Source organism: Ostrinia nubilalis, chromosome 1, assembly GCF_963855985.1.
Source record: "Ostrinia nubilalis chromosome 1, ilOstNubi1.1, whole genome shotgun sequence".
Classification (NCBI taxonomy): Eukaryota; Metazoa; Arthropoda; class Insecta; order Lepidoptera; family Crambidae; genus Ostrinia; species Ostrinia nubilalis.
In genome coordinates this window covers 8,387,934-8,412,801 of record NC_087088.1, presented here as the reverse complement: position 1 = coordinate 8,412,801, position 24,868 = coordinate 8,387,934, and the positions used below count along the sequence as shown (strand labels likewise).

At 35.3% G+C, this 24,868-nt stretch overlaps 1 protein-coding gene across 4 annotated transcripts in view; it reads left to right on the top strand.

Annotated features, from left to right (window-relative positions):
* The window catches only part of LOC135088652 (lachesin-like), a 154,270-nt gene that overhangs the window by 123 nt on the left and 129,279 nt on the right, over positions 1-24,868 (top strand). For 2 of the 4 annotated variants that reach the window (XM_063983592.1, XM_063983584.1), the window contains exon 1: positions 14,052-14,135. The exons of 1 other annotated variant lie outside the window; for it this stretch is intronic. In XM_063983592.1, coding sequence (XP_063839662.1) covers positions 14,081-14,135 — 55 coding nt within the window. In that variant the 5' untranslated portion in view covers positions 14,052-14,080. Of the gene's footprint in view, positions 1-7,459; positions 7,547-14,051; positions 14,136-24,868 lie in introns of those variants that run through there. One more of the 4 variants, XM_063983600.1, reaches the window with a different exon arrangement.

Genomic DNA, 24,868 nt, shown 5'->3' with positions numbered 1-24,868 from the left:
TCCTTGGGAACTAGGCCTTTGTCGACCCAGTGGACGTCGTTTGGCTTTTTTTTTATGTGACAGGAGGCAAACGAGCAGACGGATCACCTGATGGTAAGTGATTACCGTCGCCCATAGACACCCGCAGACCCAGGGGCGTTACAGATGCGTTGCCGGCCTTTAAGGTGAAGATACGCTCTCCTCTTGAAAGCTTGCAGGTCGTATCCGTCCGGAAACACCGCAGACGACAGTCCATTCCACAGTTTGGTTGTACGGGGCAGGAAGTTTCTAGAGAAACGTACTGTTGTGGACTGCCAACCATCTAAGTGATGGGGGTGGAAGTGCTGTCGGGTAGATCGGTAGAAAAGTGGCTAAAACGTAAATGACTTTTATTGTATAATAGACAATACATTTGAAATGGCGTAAAATATAAAACATTCCATTTGTTTTAAATACCGTACATTCATCTCCATACCAGCTGATTTTAGTATAATGGTATTACATCATGTATAGAGTTGATAAAATCATTGCGCTATGGGAACATAAATGCCGTTGTCAAGGACGTTCTCTTTGTCAATTAATTGTTTCATTGCCACCGTTCTATTGTACAGCAAAGTACGTTTTATTTTGTACCATGATAACGTGACGTATCAGGTGGCATGCAGTGCATTGTCATCAAGCGAGTTGTCGTCTGGACAACTCGCTTTGGAATCGATGGCGTCTTGAAATAAATACGGTGGCTTACACGAGAATACCTGCTTAGTTAATTTAATGTAATGTTAGTTATTTCCACGAATAGCATAAAAACAATAGAACTGGATATTCCATATACCTAAAAACTATAACAATAAAAAACAATCTAATACCAGTCAGTGTAATCAGTGTACCATGAGTGTACCCACTTGACGTTTAAATCATTTACCTACAGCTAAGCCACTGAGCCAATTTAGTTATAAGAATTTTGGTATGTTGGCAGATATTTGGTCGCAAAAATGAATCTTAAAGGGGCCGAAATAAGGGGTGAAACTTTGTAATAGACACTGCATCAATTTTCAAATTAAGAGACCTGAAAACAAATATAAATGCTTTTGATAAGGGATCTAGTAATTAGAAAAGTGCGACAGACAGAAAACTCAAACGAAGTCGCGGATAATGCTAGTGTAATTACATTATTTTTGTAACCGCCGCTTCATTATTGCTTGCGAGTAGTTACCTAGTTACAAGTTAATTCCGCGAACTTCATACTTCGAAGGAATATTATGTTACATCACTTTAGAGTTTGAAGACTGTAGTGAACTGGGATGCCTATCAAATTGACTAACTTAGGAACATAGTAACACAGATTACTAAGATATTACTTTTTCTCTATAGGATCTAGTTGGCTTAACAAAGTAATTAGTAGCTTAGTAATGTTTTCAACTGGGTCAAAAAAACCGACTGTGTCACTCATCAGTAGGCAGATTATTTTTTATTGAAACCTATTACATTATCATTACATTAAGCCTATGCGCAGACCATCGATTTTTCGTCGGCCGGTAGTTTAGTCGGGCAGTTGATCAGTATGGGCATGTATGGGAGTGCGCACATTACATCGATTTGATTTGGCCGATTCTTTACAATTTTAAATCGATCGGGAACAACTATCGGCCAACTAAAAATCGATGGTCTGCGCCTAGTCTAAATTTTATGGTTTCACATTATACAATACATATAATATTATGGCCCACCAGTAAGTAATACCTATAGCCTGCTGCATGGTAATCAGTTCATACCTTTTACCTAAAAGTACAGCTAAAATGATTATAAATCATGCATTATACCCTATTAGTTTCAAGCATTAATGTCACAATGTGACATCTAGTTTCATTGGAAACATTCCCAAAACCCGTTCAAAGCTGTTCTGCAACTACTTAGGCATTAGAGTCCAACCTCCTGTCACATGCGCAGACGACGCGAAAAAACAAACGCATCCGACGCAAAAGAAATAAGGACCGAATCACATTTAACCGTCAGCGCATTAAAAGGACGAGCTCGTCGCCAAAGCTCAAAAAGATCAGCCAGCTTACTACAAAAAGTACAGTGATGAACTGCACAACTTCATATGACTAGATGCTGCGGATTTAATTCTAAAAAATCTGTTAGTTATTAGAAATCACCCTGAAATTGAAGTTTTTAATAAAGAGGAAAATAATAACTGCTCTCAGACACATTCAATGTACGAGATGAGAAACCATTTTCCCGTCTCGTGTCTGACAAAAGACTCGAATACATAGATGTATACTTAGGTACTTACATGAATAAAGGTAGTTGACAACTCAAGTGTTATGAACGCCAAATAGAGCACGAATAAATACTTCAAACCAGACTAGTGAACTCAAGAAGAACTTTGAAGACACTAACCTTTCTTTTCCTTGGCCAGCCGCCACGGTATGTGATTAAATCTACCGATACGCTATAAATGACAACAAAACCTAATTATGAAAGTCTATGCAAAATCAAAGAACGGCAAGATGATAGCTTTCAATAAAAGTAGTTATATTCAGTAAAAGTGATTTCCAGGAAAGAAAAGCCCATTTGTGTTGGGGGAAGTTTCAAGACAGACAAAGATTCAAGCTAGAACCACTGACCTTTCTGTTCTCGCTTGGCTACCCGCCACGGAATGTTGCTAAATCTTCCGAGACGCTATAGGAAATGTTCTCTTTATCTTACACCATCCCGTTTCCGAAGCCGTACCTTCCGCAAGCCGTTCCGCCTGAGAACTGCACACCGGAACAGAAGGGGATTTATTTAGAATAAAACATGGCTACATTTGTATGTGCACTTTTAAAGCATTTGCACACGATTATCTCAATTGAAATGAAAATATAAGCTAGCGCGTGGCAGGGGTCTCGGTATTATTTATAACTGACATTACTCGGGAGTTGCTCTTTAAAATATTGCGTTCGGTGGAGCTTTATTACGTGAAAAATTTGGGTTTATATTTAAAGCGTTTAATACTCGACAAGCTTTTCGACTCTTAACATAGTGAGTGCAGCAGACTGTTCATATTGGGATAGTTAATTTGTTGAATTTTTTACTATTAATTCCGATGACCCAAGTGGTAATTATTGGTCTTTTTACTCGTACTCGAAAACAAAAGCCTAACATTTGAGATATTCGTCATTTGTAAATCAACTAAATCCTTTGTCATAGCTTTGTAGCTAAACAAAACAGGAAAACTCACGATCAATCATGCAACACATAATATACTTAAATAAACCTCTATCAAAAATTAGCACGGCTACTGCTCTCTGTTACCATGACTTCAAACTTCATTGCAACATACTTATCTCCATAACATTATGACGTAAGAGCTGCTCGACGTCCCAGGTCGTCGACCCCAACCATCTTTTTACTCGAATCCGCATCGCATTGTTTTAAGAGATAGGCCGAGCTCGCATCAATCACCAGCTGCAAATTGCACATGGCCCTCGGAATGCGTCCTGTGCCATTTGCCCCGGGCCAGGATTAGGAGGCATTAGTTGAATCGAATTCCCCGCTAAGCGCTCTGCGGGGCTATGTGTTTCGGTATCCACCGCATTCTAATGCACTGATCGCTTGACGATACGAATGCACGGCCTGCTTTACATTCGGTATATTGACTGAGATTCTTAATTTGCCTGAGATTCCTAAGTGTATGATCATAGCGACGCCGCGACGCGACGATTAACTTGACGTAACTGAAAAAAAGAAATTGACAGTATTGCTTGCAAACCAATTTTACTTTGCAGTCAAAAGACATTTTAAACCTATACGTTTGAACTTAACAGTAAAGCACCATGTTCCAAAAACTATTATGAAATAGTAAAATAAAATAAAAATTAGCTCCGGCGATTTTGAGAATCTATAATATTTTTGGACTCCATGGTGCCGTAATGGCCATGACATATTTTTTAGCAATTTCGCAGTAAATGTACCGATATAAGACCGATATATTTATTTTAAAATATGTTACATTTGCAGGGATTTTATTATTGCTCAGTTATCGAGTCGTATTTATCTAATTCTCCTAATTCTGATGGTTCGAGGACATGAACATTTTATCGAGCAGCAAGATTCGCTTAATTTAAGTTCGCCAATTCACGCTTCCTGAATCGGTCGGCGATAAATTGGTTACTTTCGTCTCGATTTTAACGATTTTGCGTCAGATTCTAATCGGAGCGAGAGATCGCGAGGGTCACGATCGAAATATTTATAGTTTAACTTAAGAAATAACAGAATACGTCAGCAGATTACCTACCTAATTTTACTGTTTATATTATTGTGAGATAAGTATTATTGAAAAATTAATTAAAGAAACTTTGGACCCAAATTTTAATACCAACATAAATAGGAAATAAGTAACATGTTTTTTGTATAGTAACTAATATTTTATCAGGATCCGGCTTCCATCGGACGTCATGATAAGGGTATGATAACACTAAGTATTTATTTTGGTCAACTCCAGAAAAAATAATACTGAATTGAACATCGAAGTACGGAACTAAAAAAGAACTAATATATTTTTAATGTTGCAGTTAAGTTACTAACTTCATTTCAATGTCCTCAATTTCATCATTACTATAACTTAGGAGAGAAACAAAAAAGTGAAATCATTTGGAGGATTATCCCACGCTATTATTCTTGGGTATTTCTATCGTTTTTCTATGACTTTTTCATAATCTTAATGTTCATTACGCCCACAGTATGAGGTAAGCTACTCGTCCATGTCTATTACTTCATAATAACTTTGCTTCTGCTTGATACAAATCGGGCTCCTAAAATTGAACATAAAGCATATTATATCAGAAGTTCGACAACTTTACTTTTTATAGACAAAATTTGACAATAATAATAATCTTTAGTAAAAACTCCATGGAAGTAAGTGAGAAGTCCAGATGTTTTTTAATAAATTTTAATGTGTTTACTAATCAAGAATTTAAAATTGTCATTCTTAAGTTAGTTACTTATAAATCTCAATAACACATGTTTTATATTTTAAAATAAATACGGTCCACACAAAGACGGTCAAGGTTTATCTTTGTAGATAAAATTTTGTTGTTTGAGCATTTTTACGAGTATTTAATAAAGAAAACATAAGATAAGAAATGAAAAACAATTAAATCCAGTTTTCATAATTTCAATTGTTTACTATAAACAACATGATAACCGTACACTTAGAAAAAAAAACTTTAAATGCAGACGTATACGGAACAATTTTTAGTCTTTTGAGGCGCTTTTCACTCCCATTGACGGGCAGACAGGTGCGTTGTAGAACTTGTTCAAAGACGAACTTTGCAGACGAGAGATGTCTGCGCTCCACACTTTTTGCTTACTTGTTCGTCTGCTATTAAAATTTTACCACTCATTTACCACTGGGAATTGCCCATGCGTTCTTTTCCACTTAGTAATAAATTGTTTCTTGGAAATCGTACACGATTACTTATTTTTTGTTCGCTATATTTTCTAAGAAATAAAAGTAGCTACATTTGTGTGACACATTACGACTTATATTAGCTTCAATAAAATGGGCGATTTGACTGAATACAATTAAATTGTGCATTTAACACATTTTGAACTATAATTATTATTGAAGTTCCTACGTAATAATTTGTAGATAATAATATCACTTTTTAAATATTAAGTTGATATTTTAAGCCTAACTGGCTTCAAAATGTAGACTCATGGACCGTGAAGTAGATATTTATTTACTGACACATAAAAAATGGTAATTTTATCAATGACAAACCTAATAGAAATTGACGTGATAATCCCTAGGTATAAATTTATCTAGTTCACTTCCGTAAGTAGAATTAGGGACCTCAATAATCGAATTCGACAACAAAATATATACGTAGGCTCCTTGCCCCAGATTGATTAGCATTTTAAACATCAGCTTATCTGAAAAGAGATTTATTACTTCGTGCTATCTGATTAACACTACTATTGATCGCAGGACGGACAGACAAATATTTGTGTGTTTATATAAGAGCCAGCTGTTTGTTTTGGTATCCGATCGTTTTATCAACACCTTCATAACTATCAATATGAATGATAATGTTGTGTAACGTGATCTTGTGTTATAAATAATAAATAAATAAATAAATAAATCTTTATTTTACTCACACAAAAAATCGAACAGAATTACATAGAGAATGTATAAGATACGTTTGATGTTCATTCTTGTGTGAGTCTGATGCCTATGCTAGGTATTTAGTATACCTGTATTACAGGTCATCAGGCTCCCACCACCTCAGGTCACTAATAAGCTTTAATTTATTACACTTTAATATTAACTTACTCGTATCAGAATTACAAGAAATACAAGAAATATGTGTGTGTGTGTGTGTGTGTGTGTGTGTGTGTGTGTGTGTGTGTGTTATAGGATATAAATAAAATTATTATTACGAAGTGAAATCATTTCTTTGAACAACTATTTGGTTAGAGTTCAATAATCTTAAAAAACTTAAAAAGAAATAAGTACGATTTTTTAAACATGGACGGACAAGAATGTTTACGATTTTTATTACCCTTTACCCTTAAAAGATCCAAAGGAAGAAGGACAGTGAAGAAGAATCTATTTCAAGTACCTACCCACATGTTTTTATATTCCTGTCTCTTAACAACCATAACTAAACTAAAGAATGCATATTTAAAATTGTCATATAACTCTCACTAAAAATTAAATGAAGTAAATAATTTTATTTTAATAATGTATTACTCTGTAGATTAAAAAGGATGAATTCATATCCGTATTAATACTAATGAGCAGTTAGATTGCTATTCATTTGCCTACAAACGAATATTAGATAATATTTTTAAAGTGAAGTGAAGATCAAAGTAATAGGTGTGGTCAAGTGTGGTGTAATCAAAGCATTTCAATAAATATACGAGAATATTAAACTTACAAACGGTAATTTTTTTCGTCAAGTTTGTTGTAATTCAAGTTTATTTAATTGGATTTGAATGAGGATGCTTCTTCGTAGACTACAATTTACTGCAGAGGAGAATCTCCTTCGGATTTTAGTGCTGTCAGCTGCATAGCTCACTCGAGTGATTAGTGCGACTGTACACTGTAGTTAACTGCTTAGGACGCGTTTGGAAACGTACTCTGGTTGGCGCGAGGAATCTTACAAACGGAGTGATAGTTAAAATTAACGTTTTATATAGTTCTTGCAACTCACGAAGGCGAGTGAGCTTTACTTGTGTGTGTACGTGTATGTGACACACAACCATAGTGTAATGTCTATCAAAACTTGTGAAAAACGATCAGTAGAAAGCCACCACAAATGTAAAGCTCACTTGCCTTCGTGAATTGCAACATCTATATTGATAATCGTTATTGATGATAAATATAGAACAGATTTGACTTTGATGTAGCGTTCCAAAATATGATCTAGTCTCTCGATGTGTCCAACGAAACGCGTTATTCTGTGAGACAGAATCTCTCAGTGTTTTTTGTTAATTGCAAAAAGTTCATCGGTCTTGTTTGTAATAAAAATCTAAGCTAAACTAACCCGACCTTAGTCTAACCTAATGAGGAAATTGGGTGAATGGATTATACCTACTTTTAAATATTAGTCATAGTAAAGATAAAAAATGTCAGTTTCGTAAATTACATATTGCGTACCTACCTACATTATTTATCGTAACATTGAAAACGATAAAAATATTTCAAATAGTTGTTTTATCTTTGGCTTATAATCTGAATTTCATAAGGCTCAAGGTCGTCGATAAGCCTATTTTTTACATAACTGAAACGCAATGTGTTTTTATTATTGAAATTATTTTATTTATCACTTTCATTCCGATATCTCGTTAGTCGTGTCCAAAATGGTGTATGACAGTGTAAATTACAGTAAAGTTATATCCGATGTGGTTACATTGATACTCTCAGTGATTATTAATTTTACTTTATTTCAATTGTACCTGTACCTAAAACACAATGTTTCCAACATAAGTGACAAATAAAACCAATGACTCAAAAGTACGTAGTTTTGTAACTTTTTTACCATACTCCGTATCCGAAAGCGCCTCCTGTAGTGTTACTAGTAACAAGGCCAATAATTGTAGATCAATGAATGGGTTAGGACCAAGAATCGCTGACACGTCCCGTAGAGGGGGAAGGGGGAAGGGTAACATGCATTGTTGACACACTCCTGCCAACTTGTATATGCAAAGATGTTTACAACATAACTTGGGCTGGACTTAAATTATTTATGTGGTAAGAAACTAGCCTCTATTTCTCTACGAGTATTTTGGGAATATTCACGGTTGTATTATTTCGGTTATTACGTGTTTAGAGACGCTTAAAAAATACATTATCAAAAAATTCTTCTAATAATAAATAGACAGACCTTAAATATTACTTCGCTAAAAAGAGAGCTACTTACGAGTAATACTTGTATTATTAGAAATAACACCAGCAACCTAAAATCATATAAGGCATTTTATTTAAATGTTAACCCTAACAGATTCATCACTTAAGAATACGTGAATATTAAAAAAGTTTAAAACAACAAAAGTTTGGCCCTTGTATATTTTTATACTGGTTTATTGTAGCCACCTGTGTATTGCAAAACTTCTTTTGCGGTACGGTGAACAAAAGAAGCGGTAATAACTCCCCTAGCGCAACCACTGGCCAAAGTACGGGCAGAAGTACGGACAACAGAAAAGGCAGTCTGCGTTCTTGAGTGGGCAGGCCATTGATAGCCAAGAAGGTGTGCAGTTTTGGAACTTTTAAAATAGAAACTTTGCTGACGCTACTGCGGTGTCCTGTGAAAGAAAAAAGTGTATTATACAACCTTGGAAATGTATTCTTGCAGATAGGAGTCCGGGTTTGTAATTTAAATCTTATTTTATTTACTACGTAGATTTTCGGCATTATGGAAATTTTCCTAGAGCATCTAACAAAGAACTATGAACTAGGTACAGTCATTTTCAGGATGGGATTTATAATGTTAACCACTAAGGCTGGGTTGCAACTTTAACAAACATCATCTTACTTTAACTATAACAAACGTTAAAAATCTGTCAAACTCCATACAAAAACAACGGTTATCGTCATATTTACGGTTAAAGTTAGGTGGTGCAAATCAGCTTAAAAGTTTCTACATTTCTAATTTCTAGTAAAAAAAATATTATCCTACTAATACCAACTTATTATTATTCTGTGCTAATACCTACTGAATATGCTATTTTATGACCTTTCATATTTTGAAGCGGATTTCCAGAGCATTTTATTATGTTGGTGTTAAATACATACAACATGCGTACATAATGTCTTTGTTCTGAACGTGACGTTCTTTAACTGAAAAATTGAACTTTGAATGGGTTCATAGCAAACAATGGCTCGTATAACTTAATACTCGTAGAAAGTAGAGTCGTCAACATATTACATTTATTTTAGTTACAAAATAGCATAGAATTGAGATGCAAAAAAAAATCAATAGCATATTATATCAAAACTGTAGATAAAAATATTAATTTCTCAAATATTATTTTAGTATGAAATATTGTTATTGTAAGATTTACTTTTTATTTAGTTTTCTTTTTATACATAATACCAACTTTCCCATTAGTTGCTCTACTTAACACCTTAAAATATTTTAAATTAATATTAATTTACATAATACAACACTTCTTATTTCATTAAAACATGGTCCCATATCGAATCAATAAATTGAAATACGCAAGTGACATAATATTATTCTATTTTTCTACACTCAACCCTAACGTGTTCTTTTAAAAATCAAACCCACAATATGCTAGAAATCCATTTTATTTGCAAGCAATAAACCGACGCTCCGGTCTTTTCATTTCCGATACACATTGACATGTTCCATACTAGCCGATACTTTTATTACTTTTCAATACTAAACTGAGTATAACTCAAATAAACCACGTAACGAGTATCTCGTAAGTACTTGTAAGTTCTTTCTAGTGCCAGTAATATAGCGTGTAGGAAGTCAATACTTAGGGTGAGCAAGTTTTTTATTTCAGGTAAGACACTATCCCGCCATTTTGTACCATTTTAATAACAAAAACAATAAAGATCTTTCTTTAGATCAACTAAAACAATTTGTAATCTAATAGATTCTTAGCTGCTAATTTACGCTACTGCTTTCAATGTTAGAAACCACTGAACAGTATGTTAGTACTTAAGAGTACTTACCAAATACATCTTCTCTATAAAAATGAGAGCCATCATTGATTAATTATTTCTCTTCTAAGCCATGATTTTATCGGATTAAAAAACTAAAAAAAATAAAATTATTGAAGTTGTCCCTAAATACACCGACTTTGTGGTAACAACGTACTTATTGCGTAATAAAAGTATGGGAATCCAGAGTGCACTCCGCCTGGCTCGTCTTAACATGAAACGGATCGTCCCAGCTACTTCGTCCCACTATACTGTCCCACTATCACACGCAACCTTTGTTGAGAGTTGTAGACAAAAGTGTTCTGCCGCTTGCATATTAAGAACTAGTTTATTTTAACTTAGATGGCTTATTATGTAAACACTAGCTTTTGCCCGCGGCTCCACCCGCGTTAAATTTAGTTTGTCATGGATCGTAATAAATTATATCCTACATGTTATTCTGGGTTTTAAATAATAATACTGTACAAAATCCGTTTATTAGTTTTTGCGTGAAAGAGTAACAAACGTCCAGACATCCAGACATCCATACAAACTTTCGCATTTATAATATTAGTAGGATATTTTATGTAGTTTAATTATTATGAAAGATAGACGTCTGTCTTTTGTGACTTTACGACCGCCATAAGCATTTTACATGGCTCAACAGCTTTTATACCCCATGCACAAAGGTATTTATTTCTTTTTGGATATGTACCTCTAGATTTCCGATAATTATGTAGATTAGTCTACAATTTCCTGAGTATTTTGGGCTAAGTGCGTACGCTAAAACAATAACCGTGTACCTCTACGCTCAAGTTCAGCTAATCGACTATACCTTCAAGCCAGTTGTCAACGTTAATAATGTACGGACTAAAAGGAGATTCAGGTACACGCTTGGTTAATCTAGAAGCTTGGCCACTGTTCAATGTGTATAGAGAACACCTGGGAATATAGGCGAATAGAGTTGAATATCTGCAAACGGACGGAAAATTAAAACTTCATTCATGGTCAGTTCACACTGCTGATCAGTTGAACTGACGTAAGTACGCCCTTAAAAACTGACAGTGTACAATTTCAACTTAATATTTGGCACACACGGTTTTTAGGATCCACGTCTAACCATGTGTGTCCAGCTTAAGCACTATGATATGAATGATCAACTGCTGTACAAGAGTCAAGAATCCAAGTAATAATGTAAGTACAGTCAAGACAACAATTATATGAGATAGTATAGCTTTAATGATGTTTTGTCTTGCACCGCTTCTTCTCATTACTGACCCAAAGCAGTAGGGGTATAAATAGTAAAAAAAATAGGTTAAGTTGTATTTTAAAATTATACTCATAAATTTTTATTCCACGGGACGCGGACGTTATCGTTAAAATAACTAGATGTTGATGGGACTACCCACTAGTACTTGGTAGTTGAAAGGAAGCTCGTATCTGTAGTAGGTAAAATAAAATTATGTGATCAAATTACTCCTACAATTTAAAGGGGAAGCCATTAATTTGGATTAAGCGGTTACATTTGTTTCAGGGATACATAATCCGAATTTCAATAAGTACATACCAATTGCTCGGCTAAAATAGAACAGCCAGAACACTGGCAACTTATTATGACAGAAATTCAACATATGCGCTTTGCATTGTAAAGGGGTATATGTTGATTGCCTAGATCTACACATTCTCCTATCTTAAAGTAGTCAACCGTAACTCATGAAAAGATTCACAGCTAGGTCTTGAAATATCTAAGGCTCCAGAAGACTTGTAAGCCGCCAAAAGATGAATGTATAATATAACCTACTTGAGTAGATACTATAGGGCGAAACTTCAACTTTGGCCAGTGAAACGGCCTGCATCCAGTGCCTTCCTGTAACCTTTATGAGGTAATCTTTCCACTTCATGGGTGGACTTCCGACGCTGCGCTTGTCGAAGTTAATAATAAATGATGCTGCGGTTCTCTTTGCCCTGTGTCAATAGTACGTTGTGATGAATACGCGTATTAATACAGGTGAGGCCGGCCTCAGATGGCCGGTAGTGGTCGTCAATTACCCGCAAATCTGGGGATAACCCGTGTTATTGTGGCACACGCGATAATGTACTGCAAATTACTTGCATTAGCCTGAAGCCGGGCAGAGCCGGTAATTAGTTTGGTCGGCTGAATTAATTACGTGACAGGTGTCTGATGGAAGGTATGTGAATTAGGACTTTTAATAAGTTGTTGTTTGATTTGTAAAAATAATTATAAATAAATAATAATTACATACTTATGTAATCATTTATATAGATAGCGTTCCTTTGTAAGGATACAATGAAATTGACGAGAAAAGAGTACCTATTCCAAGTCTGATGTTTTTCTGAAAAAAAAAAAAAACAAAGTAAGAAAATCTATACTAAATTGCAAGTTTTTTTATATTAATAATAATCAAAGTAAATTCAGGATGTTTATTTTGTAAACTTTATGCCAATAAAATCATGTAGGTATCATATAAATAGTAGCGGCCGCCCGCGACTTCGTACGCGTGGACTCCGTTTTACCCCCCCCTTAGGGGTCGAATTTTGCAAAATCCCGTCTTAGTGAGTACCTAACCTAAGTTCTAAAAGGTGCACACAAAATTTGAGACTCACTTAAGTATAGTTTCTCATTTAGTGATGAGTGAGTCAATCAGTGTCCTTTCGCATTAATTTCTGTAGATAGATAAATTAACGCAATAATTCAACTTTTCCTTTATGATAACGTGTCTATTTCCAAGTGCAAATATTTCAATGCAATAAGGACTCTTTTCCTAACTTTCAACTGTAATATACTCGCAGACAACCGATGCAGTTGTTTAGAAGCGCCTCCTTAATAGCGGCCATTTCCCGTCTTGCCCCCCCAATGGCTGGCGATTCGGGTCATTGTGCTTCTATGCTCTGTTTGCTTTGGAAAAGCGAAAGAAAACCCCTTGTGCGGAGTGACCTGGAATGATGAGGTCAAGGAGTCACTTAGAAAGAGAAAATAATATTCAGTCTAGTACTTCATACTACATAGAGAAATAAATATAAAACTTCTGCCTGGTTCTTTGTTACGTTTTATTTTGGTATAGAGAATCTTCGTGAAAGGCAGTTTTTATTTTTTGTTGAATTAATGATACTAAATTGCCAATCGCTTCACGGGGGCTTATTGGATCTATTTTAGCATTAAATTGGATCATCACTTTAGCCTATTATGGCATTCAATCGTTAAATTAAATTCATTATAATTTTATTTAAGCCATTCTTATAATAGACATTAAGTATTGTTGGCCACATGAATGGAAAAAGGCTATTATCATTACATACTAGCGGCCGCCCGAGACTTCGTACGCGTGGACCCCGTTTTACCCCCTTAGGGGTTGGATTTTGCAAATCACGCCGTAAAAACCATCGTTGGACTTCAACAAGCATTTTAAAAAAATGGTAAAATTAGTCCAAGCGTTGTTGAGTTATATGCGCTTACCAACACATTTTGCGATTCGTTTTTTTAAAGATTTATTGGACTTATACATAATATTATTATTTTGATAAACTCATATAAGAAACGTGGATAACACACAAGGGAGTAGGGAGTCAACCGTTCGAAACATCGCAAATCACGATAAAACACTTAACGTACTCGTACATCACATGTATATTGTCTCAATCTACGCCCGTATTAAGACGTCAAGTACAATGCCGTACATATTTTATGTTGTTGAAATAAAAAGTAGAAAGACATTCACGGGGAGACTCGGCATCAGTATTCCGCGCGCCAACCGACGGGAGGAAACAAATTCCCAAAATTGAATTTTAGGAAACGAGTTGAATACGACACGGGGTACACAAACTTGAGAAAGAAACGAGATTTTTATCATTTCAACAATGACTTTATTCAAGCCACTTTCTCAGCTCGCCTGAAGGGTTGTGGTGACACTATATTTTGTTATCATGACAGTGTTGTGTAAGTTTAGCAGCATTTCTTGTGAACGGTCGACAAAGTGCGGTAAGTAGCAGCAGTAACAGTGTTTCAGGTATTTAAGACGCTAAGTAAAATATTTTACTATTTTATTCTAAAAGAGATTATTCTAATAACAGCACGTAGGTGTCATAACAAGTCAGTTCACAAACTTTATAAGCTATCATAAAAAAATTGTTTCAAATTCTTTGGCATTAAATTCGAGGTTCATAAAACTGGTACCTAATAATTGGCAATATATTAAGCGTTATTTATAACGCTTCTTAAACTTTCGATCAATCATCATCATCAATCATCAGCGAATAGATATTGAGTTGCCGAAGGATTCTAAAGCAAAGTTAACTATCATCGAAATCATGATCACAATTCCTAATTAAAAACAAGGTAAAGTTGTTAACATTGCCTTCATTGTCATATTATTTCATAGACGAGCATTTTCCATCCAATTTCGTCCACCGAAATTTCAACGTGGACACACTAATTAATTACTCAAAGTTATCCGGATAAATGCGAACTCATCTCTATAGCTCCATCTTTAACTAGATTCCAAGATTAATACCAAGATTTTAAACTCTTATAAGTTTAAGTCCCGCGGAAGTCTCAACTAGCATTAAATTCAAGTCTTTGTGCAATTTAACAACTGCAGCTACGAAGATAATTCCCTAAAGTAATTCAAGTGGTATGAAATTTCCGATTTATAACTTGCGCGTCATATCTTTGTCATCTACAAGTTCGGTTGTTCGTCTCAACCAAAAGATGTCCACTGTTGGACTTCCTCAAGGATTCTCATTGCAATTAAATCTACCTAAACCTACATGTCATCTACAAGCAGGTAAGTAGATATTTGAATGCAATAAGACCTACACTTAGGCTGAGTTGCACCACCTAACTTGATGGTAACTGTGACGATAACCGGTCCTTTTTGTATGGAGATTGACAGATTTTTGACTTTTGTCAATGTTACAGTAAGATGGTGCTACCCAGCCTTAGTAATAAACATCATACAAATCTGTGGTTATTCTTAAGCAGTAGCCAGTCAGTTTCAGAACGAGTAAATTGCCTCTACATCGTAATAAAGGACACCCCACACTGAGCTAAGCAAGATGTATCATTTCAATGCAACGTATACCGTTATAACAGTAATTTATAACGGATTAATCAATGTAGTTACGGCCTAGCTGTGCCTGCAATCGGTTTCCGAGTAGAGCCTGTATTCACGATCATTACTTGCCAGCCGATTTGGACATGATTTGGACCTCCGATTCATAAGGGATTAAATCCAGGGGCGCATAAAATATCTGCGGTAGAACAAGACTATACTAAGACTGAGTTACATCTCAGGTTCTTCCTACTTTAGATTGAAACAAAGAACTCAGATACCAAAATAAGCATTCACTTTCGAAATGTGGGCGATCAATTCTGAACATTTTATTATGTTAACAACTGGGTGAACCTTATCATGTGAAATAAATTTAATTTTATTGCATCGATCACATCTATATTTAATTTCGAGGATACAACGTTTCCTCCCACCGTATTGAGCCTTCACTTCATTCGTGAAATCAAATTTCCGCCATTACAATCTTTCAATTGGTTCACGCTTGCATGAGCACTACACGTTATGATTTTGACCTTTTATTCCGTATGTTATATTTTTCCGCAACACAAAATGTATTGTCTAACTGATTAAAATTACTATGGAATTTTTCAGCAAGGAATCAAAGTTGTACAAACAAATTACATTTTAAAGGCTTTATTAAATTAAAATAATGCACTCTGTACGCCAAATTTCATTATTGTTCACATTAATTAATTAGTGTAAAATGACGCGCGGATGTTTTTCCGCACAGCTTGTCCACAGATTATAATCAATGGAGTTGATTGGCGCGAACAGCCTAGTTTGAAAGTACAGTTGCAAAATCGCAATTATCTTTAAACTTCTTAGGATAGGTACCTCAGTGATTATTTTCCTTGATGTGCCATCTTCTGTTCATAATAAATCTGAGGTGGAATTGTGTAAAGCAATCGTTATCATTTGACAGTTCATAACGTACGATTATTCTGTCAAACGCTTTGTTTAACGGATTTTATCGTACGTTATGAACTGTCAAATGATTAAGTACGATTGATTTGTACACAATGCCACCTCTGAATATTAAAGCATTCAGAACCCCAATTATTCATTTGTTAACAAAATAAATAAACACAATTGGTTTCTTTGGTCAAAATGCTGATTTTAGAGATAAAAACAGTTTAATTGTAGTTTTCAGAACAAGTTCTATTACAGTACTAGTGCGGTCATGATACGTAATCAATAGCTATCACGTATGTGATTAAAGCAAAACTGCATTGCGAACTTAACTGTTATAATGGTCACTTTACTAGCAAATGTTTTTCAACAAAAACAAGTTGTAAAACCTCAAGATGTCATAAGATATTGGTCATAATTGAAACCTATACCTTATGCAGCAAGTTTCATTCCAGCAAAACGTGTTCAGAAATGAGAACTGTGGTTTTAGATCCCTTCATTAAAAGTTACGGGTGTCTAATTTAATCCAATGTCAATTATCTGAACTAGTCGTGGGTTAGAACTTCGGAAATTGAGCCATATTGCGCCAACGTGCTTGATATTACTTTATTATGATATCCAAAGTCCTGCAAGACTGCAATTTCCTTCACATACCTGCATAGTTCAAGACATCAAGAGTAGGTAAATATCAGCCTAATACTCGGGGTACACAATTTTTATAACAATAAACATAATAATTTACCAGAGTGACTCTGTTTGAACCGATATCGATAAGTTTTGATGTCAACTTTGAAACTCCGAAACCAACCAAACTACTTACTGCCGAAAAATAACAATACATATTAATTGGAAGTACATTGGAGTTGAATTTTCGTGAACCAGCCAGTATTTTACAAACATTGGAAAGCAAAAATCTAAAAATGCTCAGTATGGACGTAAAATCCTCGGCTAACTTTAGAAAAAAAGTTGTGTGAGCATAGAGATTCAAGCTTCAATCATAAAGGACTACAATCAATAGTTTGCAGCCTCATCGCACGTAAGCTCAGCGCTATTTTGAACCGTATTCATATTACATGCCGCATAATTTTGTAAAAAATTGCGAAACGCTCTTAATTCATAAAAAAAAGTTTGACTATGTCATGCTTTATCTTCTGAATTCGAAATTTAAAACCAGTTCAGAAAAATGATTTTAAACATCAAACTGAAGACTTGGCTTTATGGCGAATGCCTTTGCCTTTTCCTGCAAGAGGAAAAAACGAAACAAAAAATCAATAGTTTTTTTTACCAGCCTGTATCCATCGCAAAACCTGAAACTCGGCATTTTGGAAATCCATTACGATTTTTTTTACATTCATTATTTAATATGTGCTGCTTAGGAACATGCTAAATAAGTAAACCAATCGGACCACTGTCGTTAGCGCGTGTCGTGTCGTGCAATTGATATTCAGCCGGCAACACACAGCATGCTCCGAAATGCAACCGCCACCGCGTGCGCAACATAAACTACGGCTCCCGATTTAAAATACAAGTTTGCGACAAACATGCCAGAGTTCTGAACTTATATTGCCTTTTAAAATATAATACTTCCGTGATACTAATGCACAAACTGACAAAACAAATAAAGAAAAAGCTGGTAAACCAGAACGCTTACAATTAACTTGGGATAACTTCTTCTACAATAGACTTAGCAGGATTATTGAAAGTTTGTGATAGTTTCCAAATCTTTCGCCAGCCGATACGTGGCTTCCGAACAAGTTTTGTGCTTGTGTTAGAAACTTCCACATGATGCCCATTAGCAGAGATCACTATTACCAAGTACTTATTTATTCGAACTAATAACTAAAATAAATGGAACTAATTTAGCATCAATATTTTGATGAAGAAGGTTACAGCTTACCACTTATCACAATTAAGTGAATTCTGTACCTCTACCATGAGTTACCATGAAAAACTTGTATTCGTATACTACAGTCGATAGTGAAATGCTCGATAGGTAAACTCATGGTAAAGCTAGATTTTTATACATAAAAAAACAAGTGGAATTTCAATCCACGACTTTGCTTCTGAGCTAGACTGAGCGAGCTTTAGATGCATAATATTATTACATAATCTAAATGAAACGAATGAAAGGGTGCACGTATGTATACTAAGGCAATGTAAAGCTTTGATTACTAAGGCTGGGTTGCACCATCTTACATTGACTTTAACAAACGTCAAAAATCTGTCAAACTCCATACAAAAAGCACCGGGTTTCGTTATAGTTACGGTCAAAGTTAGGTGGTGCAACTCAGCCTTAGATTGACAACCTTTTTTGAATCGGTTAAAAAACCTACCAATTGCTTTTCAAACCAGACAGAGCCTGTGACAAACGCTATCGATCGAAACGAAACGTCACCGTCGCAATCGATAGAGATTTTTGTGCTAATTGAAACATGTCACAAGTTTGACGGTCACGTGAGATGGATGTCTTTGTCCGGTGACGGACAGATACGTTAGCGGGTCCGTCCGTCATGTCAGTCCTCGATAGCAGGCCGCATTCAATTTCCGCTGTGCTATACTGGACATGTATTTAATTTCGTTGACTAAATGGGAATTCGCACAGGATTGAATTATCATTCGGATACGCGGTCTGGTGTGTGCTTGCCTTTTTTTATTAGAGTATCAAAATAATGTTAGGCTATTTCTTTTGAGGAACATGTTTTTTGTTAGACAAGTAAGTATGGGTTTTATACAATTTTGCTATCTTAAATAGAACTAAAAATGTACCAGTTTTAGCGTGTGTAGGAGTGCAAAGTCTACTTCTTACCGTTAGGCTTATTGTATGGGCGTATTTTAATTGCCATTAAATAGCTTTACTGGAAAACGTGTTTCATCTTGACCTATTAATATTAAGTATTGATGAGTAAGATTATGTTCAGACAATACTCAGACATTATTGAGTATTCACTGATGAACTTAATCAAATCAATCAATCAAAACATACGAAATGTGTTCAAAGAAACAGGGCATAGATACGACGTGGAAAACTCAAAATTAAACAAAAAAGGAGTACATCGAAGTCTGTTAAAAACAATCTGGGCTAAAAATCTTTTCAGGCAACCCAATTTTTTCACAAAAAGATCGGGCTGTGGAAGCGATGACTGCCAGAAATTTACAGAGATGGCAAGAACCGAATTTAGTGGTGCAATTTTGTATCCATATAAGAGTTGATTAATGATGTTAATTCAGACTTTAAAGTAACGATAATTTGTTTGATTTTTATGTGACTTCAAAGGAAAGAGTAATTCTTAATCAATAAATGGCTGCATAGAACATTAACCACAAAAATAACTCGTTTAATTGTAACAATGATTTAGATGAACATTTTTATACACACCTTCTTTTGAGACTACAATCTGCAGTAATTATAAAAGTAATTGTGTATAATATAGCACAATAAATCAATTGCCATTTAATCAAAATTTCCCCAAATTTTCTTAATTGCCTCCTCAAAGTAATCAATGTTGATGCGCGCCGGGTCATTCATAACGTCTTGTAACACTCGCTCCGGCTTGATTCATTTACCTCTCCCATATTAGGCACGTAAACGATTTAATGCCTTAATTTCAAGAACAAAGAGAAATTAAAGAGCCTGTTAAAAGCTTGACATGACAAAGTGCTCTTTCTATTATAACTTTTAAGTCCATAAGCCTTGCGTGCAGTAATTTTCACTAATTACTCGAGTCATTTAGTGTGAGTGTAATTAAAATTGGGCACCTCTAGTGTGAACTCTATTTAGGGGATGCTAAACATCTTTATACAAACGTAATTGAAATCTAGAAGTTTTGCATCTGTTTTGTACTCTTATATCTACAAGCTATGTTTTCTAAATTACATTTGGTTCTCTAAACAACTTATATACTTACTGTAATCAAACTGCACTGCAAGCATGCTCGGCGGTCTGGGTTGTCGCGTATCGTATCGTCCAAAGCGGTCCCGGAATCGAATCCCACGAGGGACAAATGTTAAGTGTGATAAGCACAGTGTACTCGAAAACTAAATAACTACATTTATAATATATTTATCCATACAATGCATACCTCTTAGCCTTTGGCGTCAATAAGTTACTTTTAAGCTATTTTAAGAAATTTCTAAAAAGATTTTATTTGATCGATAACAACCGCAAACATAAATAAAAGCTTTAAATGACATTTTTCGCAATAATGTGAGGTGAAATGTCGTGATCATTATGAAATATGAAACTTTTTGAGGAGTGTAGGTAGATGTGTGTGGGTGTAGGTATATTATTATTTCTTCTCTTTGACGAGTGTAAGTATTATTTCTTTGTCTTTCGATCGATTTTTTACGGAAGGCGCTATATGACAATGATATTTGAGACTTCTTCATAATGTACGAGTATCATTAGAATTTGAAGGAAAAAAGCTTCATTGAAAGTCCATCCAGCGGATAGTTTTATAATGGTGAATAAATAGACTACTTATTACCTATAAGGTGATTCGTTTGCTCGTTTGCCTCCTGTCACATAAAAAAGGCTACTTTATTATATTCAAGGTGTCGTATTTTACTGTCGACTGTTTTGTTGAATTTGTAGTTTTGAATGTCCTAGATACCTCACTTCTGAGGTTTCACACACAATGATTATTTGACAATCATTTCATTCTAAGATGAAACTTCCTGAAATGCATATTTCCAAGAAATCTCTATTAAAATACAATGCTCTTACGATGTAAACTACGTTACGGGATTTTGTATTTTCGCACATTATATTATATTATATTTCCGAGAAGCTGATATTTATGTCGAGATCCTGTAACGCTCACCGAATGTTCCCGACAGATATGAATTGAGTAGGGCATGGATACCGGTATACCGGTATACCGAAATACCGGTATACCGGTCAAAATTTTCGGTATTTTGATACCGGTATTTAAGGGGAAAATACCGGTATTTCGGTTTTTCGAAAAAAGTGATCTAATTTTGCAATATCGGCAGTTTTTCAACTAATGGAAAGTCATTAATAGGTTTTACACCATCTCTTTTTATACTTATTTTTAATATTGATTCAGATGATAATGATTCGAATCATCATATCGATTCCAATAATCGATTGAGTCAAGTCAGTTCTGCTGATATCATTGAAGCGAGCACGAGCATCTTAATAAGCACGAAAATATACGTATTAATTAATGACCCTCTCTACGTCCAATGGCTCGTCACCACACGGCTCCCAAATCTTGAAAAGGGCCGTCTTAACCAGCGTATCCCTGTCAAGCCACACGAGTTGGATTTGCCTATCCTTGTTCCCAGCCGATCCTCAACTACAGTTGCTGAAACTCTTCCCAGCACTCTCTTGAACGACTCTGTGTTATCTACTATGGCTGCTCCTCTTCCTTGCACCCTACTGCACGACTGCGTTGCCTAGCCGTATACCTGGTCCAAGGTTCGACGCCACGAAATCAACTTTGTACGCGTGAAAATAGTTTGAATACTATTTCCCATGCTTGCAACATTTTTCTTTACTGCTTCGCCCCTATTAGACGTAGCGTGATCGTATAATATCCAATAGCCTTCCTCAATTTACGAGCTATCCCACACAAAAATAATTATTTAAATCAAACTAGTAGTTCCTGAGATTACTGCATTCAAACAAACAAACTCTTCAGCGTTTTAATATGAAACTGTTGTTGTTGATTATTGGAGTCGAACCTTGGACCAGGCATAAGAATAGGCAACGCAGTCGTACAGGAGGGTGCAAGCACAAAATATAACAGAAGACAAACTCCATACTAAACGCGCTCGAGCCACGCACACATAGACACCGCTCTAGCAAGACTGTCTTGGACGAATGCGAGCGCGACGTGGCGCGACAGACGTTCGCCACACGTTCGCTGTGGTTCGCTTGAGTCACGCGCCGGTCAACCGCCTGTGATATTATTTTGTTTTGCGAAATTGACGAAAATGAGTGAACAGAAAAAGTCGTATTATAATTGTTCGGTATTTGGTTGCTTAAACTCATAATTAAATACCGAATTTTCATTTTTTAAATTACCAGTTGATCCGGGGAGGTAAGTAAGTTATTTATTTGAATTTCAATTGAAATTGAAAGCCAACTCAATTATTAGGAATATCGAATTGTTTTAGAGAGGTTTTAGGAATTATTGGATAACTAGCTTTTGCCCGCGGCTTCACCCGCGTGAAATTTAGTTTGTCACAGATCGTCATAAATTATAGCCTATATGTTATTCAGGGTTATAAACAATAATACTGTAAAGTTACATCAAAATCCGTTCAGTAGTTTTTGCGTGAAAGAACAACAAACATCCAGACATCCAAACTTTCGCATTTATATTATTAGTTGGATAGTTGGATAATAGTGTCAACCACTCAACTAAATACTACTTCCTTCTCGTGTATTTGTTTGCAAACTATTACTATAATAACGTACTAAATATAAATAAGTATACGTGGATATCTGTTATTGTCTTTCTTGCATAGTATTAAGAGTAACATTTTTCTATCATAACGAAATAAACGCAACACATGACAAGACAACCCTAGCGCGACGGCCGAGCGTGCGAGCGAGAGAGGTATGCAAAGCGAGGTACATACATGAGTTTACCTTCTGTTATATTTTGTGGTGCAAGGAAGAGGGGCAGCCACAGACGAGCCATTGAACTTACAGAGGGTCATTAATTATACGCATATTTTTTACTTTGTCGAAGATAAGCACGAAAACGGTTTGTCTAAAATATATGAATTTCGTCTTATTCAATGCAGGATTAAATGCCCTTCACCTGCCATGAAAATCAATTTTCTATACTGCAAGTCCTTTATTTATACGGTATAACCATAAAACCGGAAAAATGCCCCTTTCGGGGGGCCCCTCCACACCTCCGTCGAAGTCGAAAACTTAGGATAGTCTTAATGAGCAACAAATGAAGCTATTAAAACAAAACCTTTAGGAATTATTTCCGATTTGATTAATTTTCACGTCTTATTCTACTGGCCTATTAATAACTTTTCGCAAACGAGACTTACTAATCGTTCTTGGAAACATTTAAACAGTAAATAGCAGTATCTCAAGAAATACCGAAAAAATACCGAAATTTCGGTATACCGGTAATTGAAATTTCAATACCGGTATCAATACCGGTATAAAACTTATTCCGGTATTCCATGCCCTAGAATTGAGGTATAAATTCGTTATCAAATTTACAGTATGAAATGATACGCGCAGTTCATTTATCAACGGTTAATTGACAATGTTTGCGTTTCCTATTAACAACATAACTGTATTTTAATGACTGAAACTTTTTGTTCTGTTTGTTGATACAATTGAATTAAATTAATGTACTGGGCTTCAAATTGTAGGTAATGAGTTGTTAAAAAGTTATGTACATAATCATTCAAATATTTTATTTGTACCTTGCGTCGTCTGAAATAGTTATTGCCTAAATATAAAAGTCATCCATCGAAAGCGTTTCCGAGTTAAAGTTACAGATTCGAGAATTACATCAGTAAGGGAGGTGAGAGAACCGAGCATTATAATTCGCACCTTATAATGATAAACTACAGTGCTTCGAAATCGAATGTCAAATCTATAATGTTACATTACACTTGAATGCTTCTAGTGATAGAGCACCTTAATATTAAAATCACAAAATCCAAACTGAATTCTTTGTATAAATGTAGCCAATGGCCATCTAATTTCTAATTCATTGGCTGTGGTTTCAAATATCCTATCAAACCATCTACATATTTAGTTAATAAACAAACCATCGAAACAATATTTACCCACAATTCCTGTAAAGCTTAAATTAGTGAAATAGTAAAATAGTGCTGTACGAAATTAAGCAAGTTCATAATGAATATTTATAGCTTTAATACCGTCCAGCCGGGCTCCGGTTAGGGCTACCATTGATCCGGATTTGCCCGGACTTTTTCAATTCTAGGTCGTCTATCCGGATATTAATAGGACTTTAAATCATCCAGTCGTACGACTTTCGACCTCCTTCTGATGTATGGTTTATTCTTTATATTTTAGACGGTTACTTACTCTACAAAACTCTCCCAATATCGCCAGATCAAGCAATATTGGATACCTCTATAAAAATATCAAAAGCTTACCCAAATAATGGCTTTTAATCATTCCTTTTGGTATTCCAAAATGGTCATCCTAGCTTTGGTAGAGTTTGCAGAGTTACAATCGGTGCATGCAGGGAATTGCCACAATAACTGAGCCTTTTTTGTATCGGAACTGCGTTCGTATTGCAGCGAAAAAAGTACTCAAAATTGCAGTTTAAGGCGAGCTAAATAAATCAACTAGCATATTATGAAATACTGCATATGGGATGTAACGTAATAAAAGAGTAGAAAGCATAATACTTCGATGTGCATGAAAGAATAAGAACAAAAATATGTACACTGGAACAATCTAAACACAATATTACAAATGCGAAAGTAACTCTGTTTGTTGATTAACAATTTTAATGAATTTTAGTATAACATTGAAAAAGGGGCTGGAAGTTTATAATGAGTGAAATAGGGACCGAAACTTCGTATAGGAAGCCCATCATTTGAATTTATTTCTCATTTTATGAACGTGAACTGGACGCGTGATTAAACTTTATGTGACAAACCCAATTTCTAGCGGGTGAAGTGAGAAACATGTAATAGAATATTGTTCTGTAGTCAACGGCAATCATCGCAAACATGATAAACTCATAGCGCA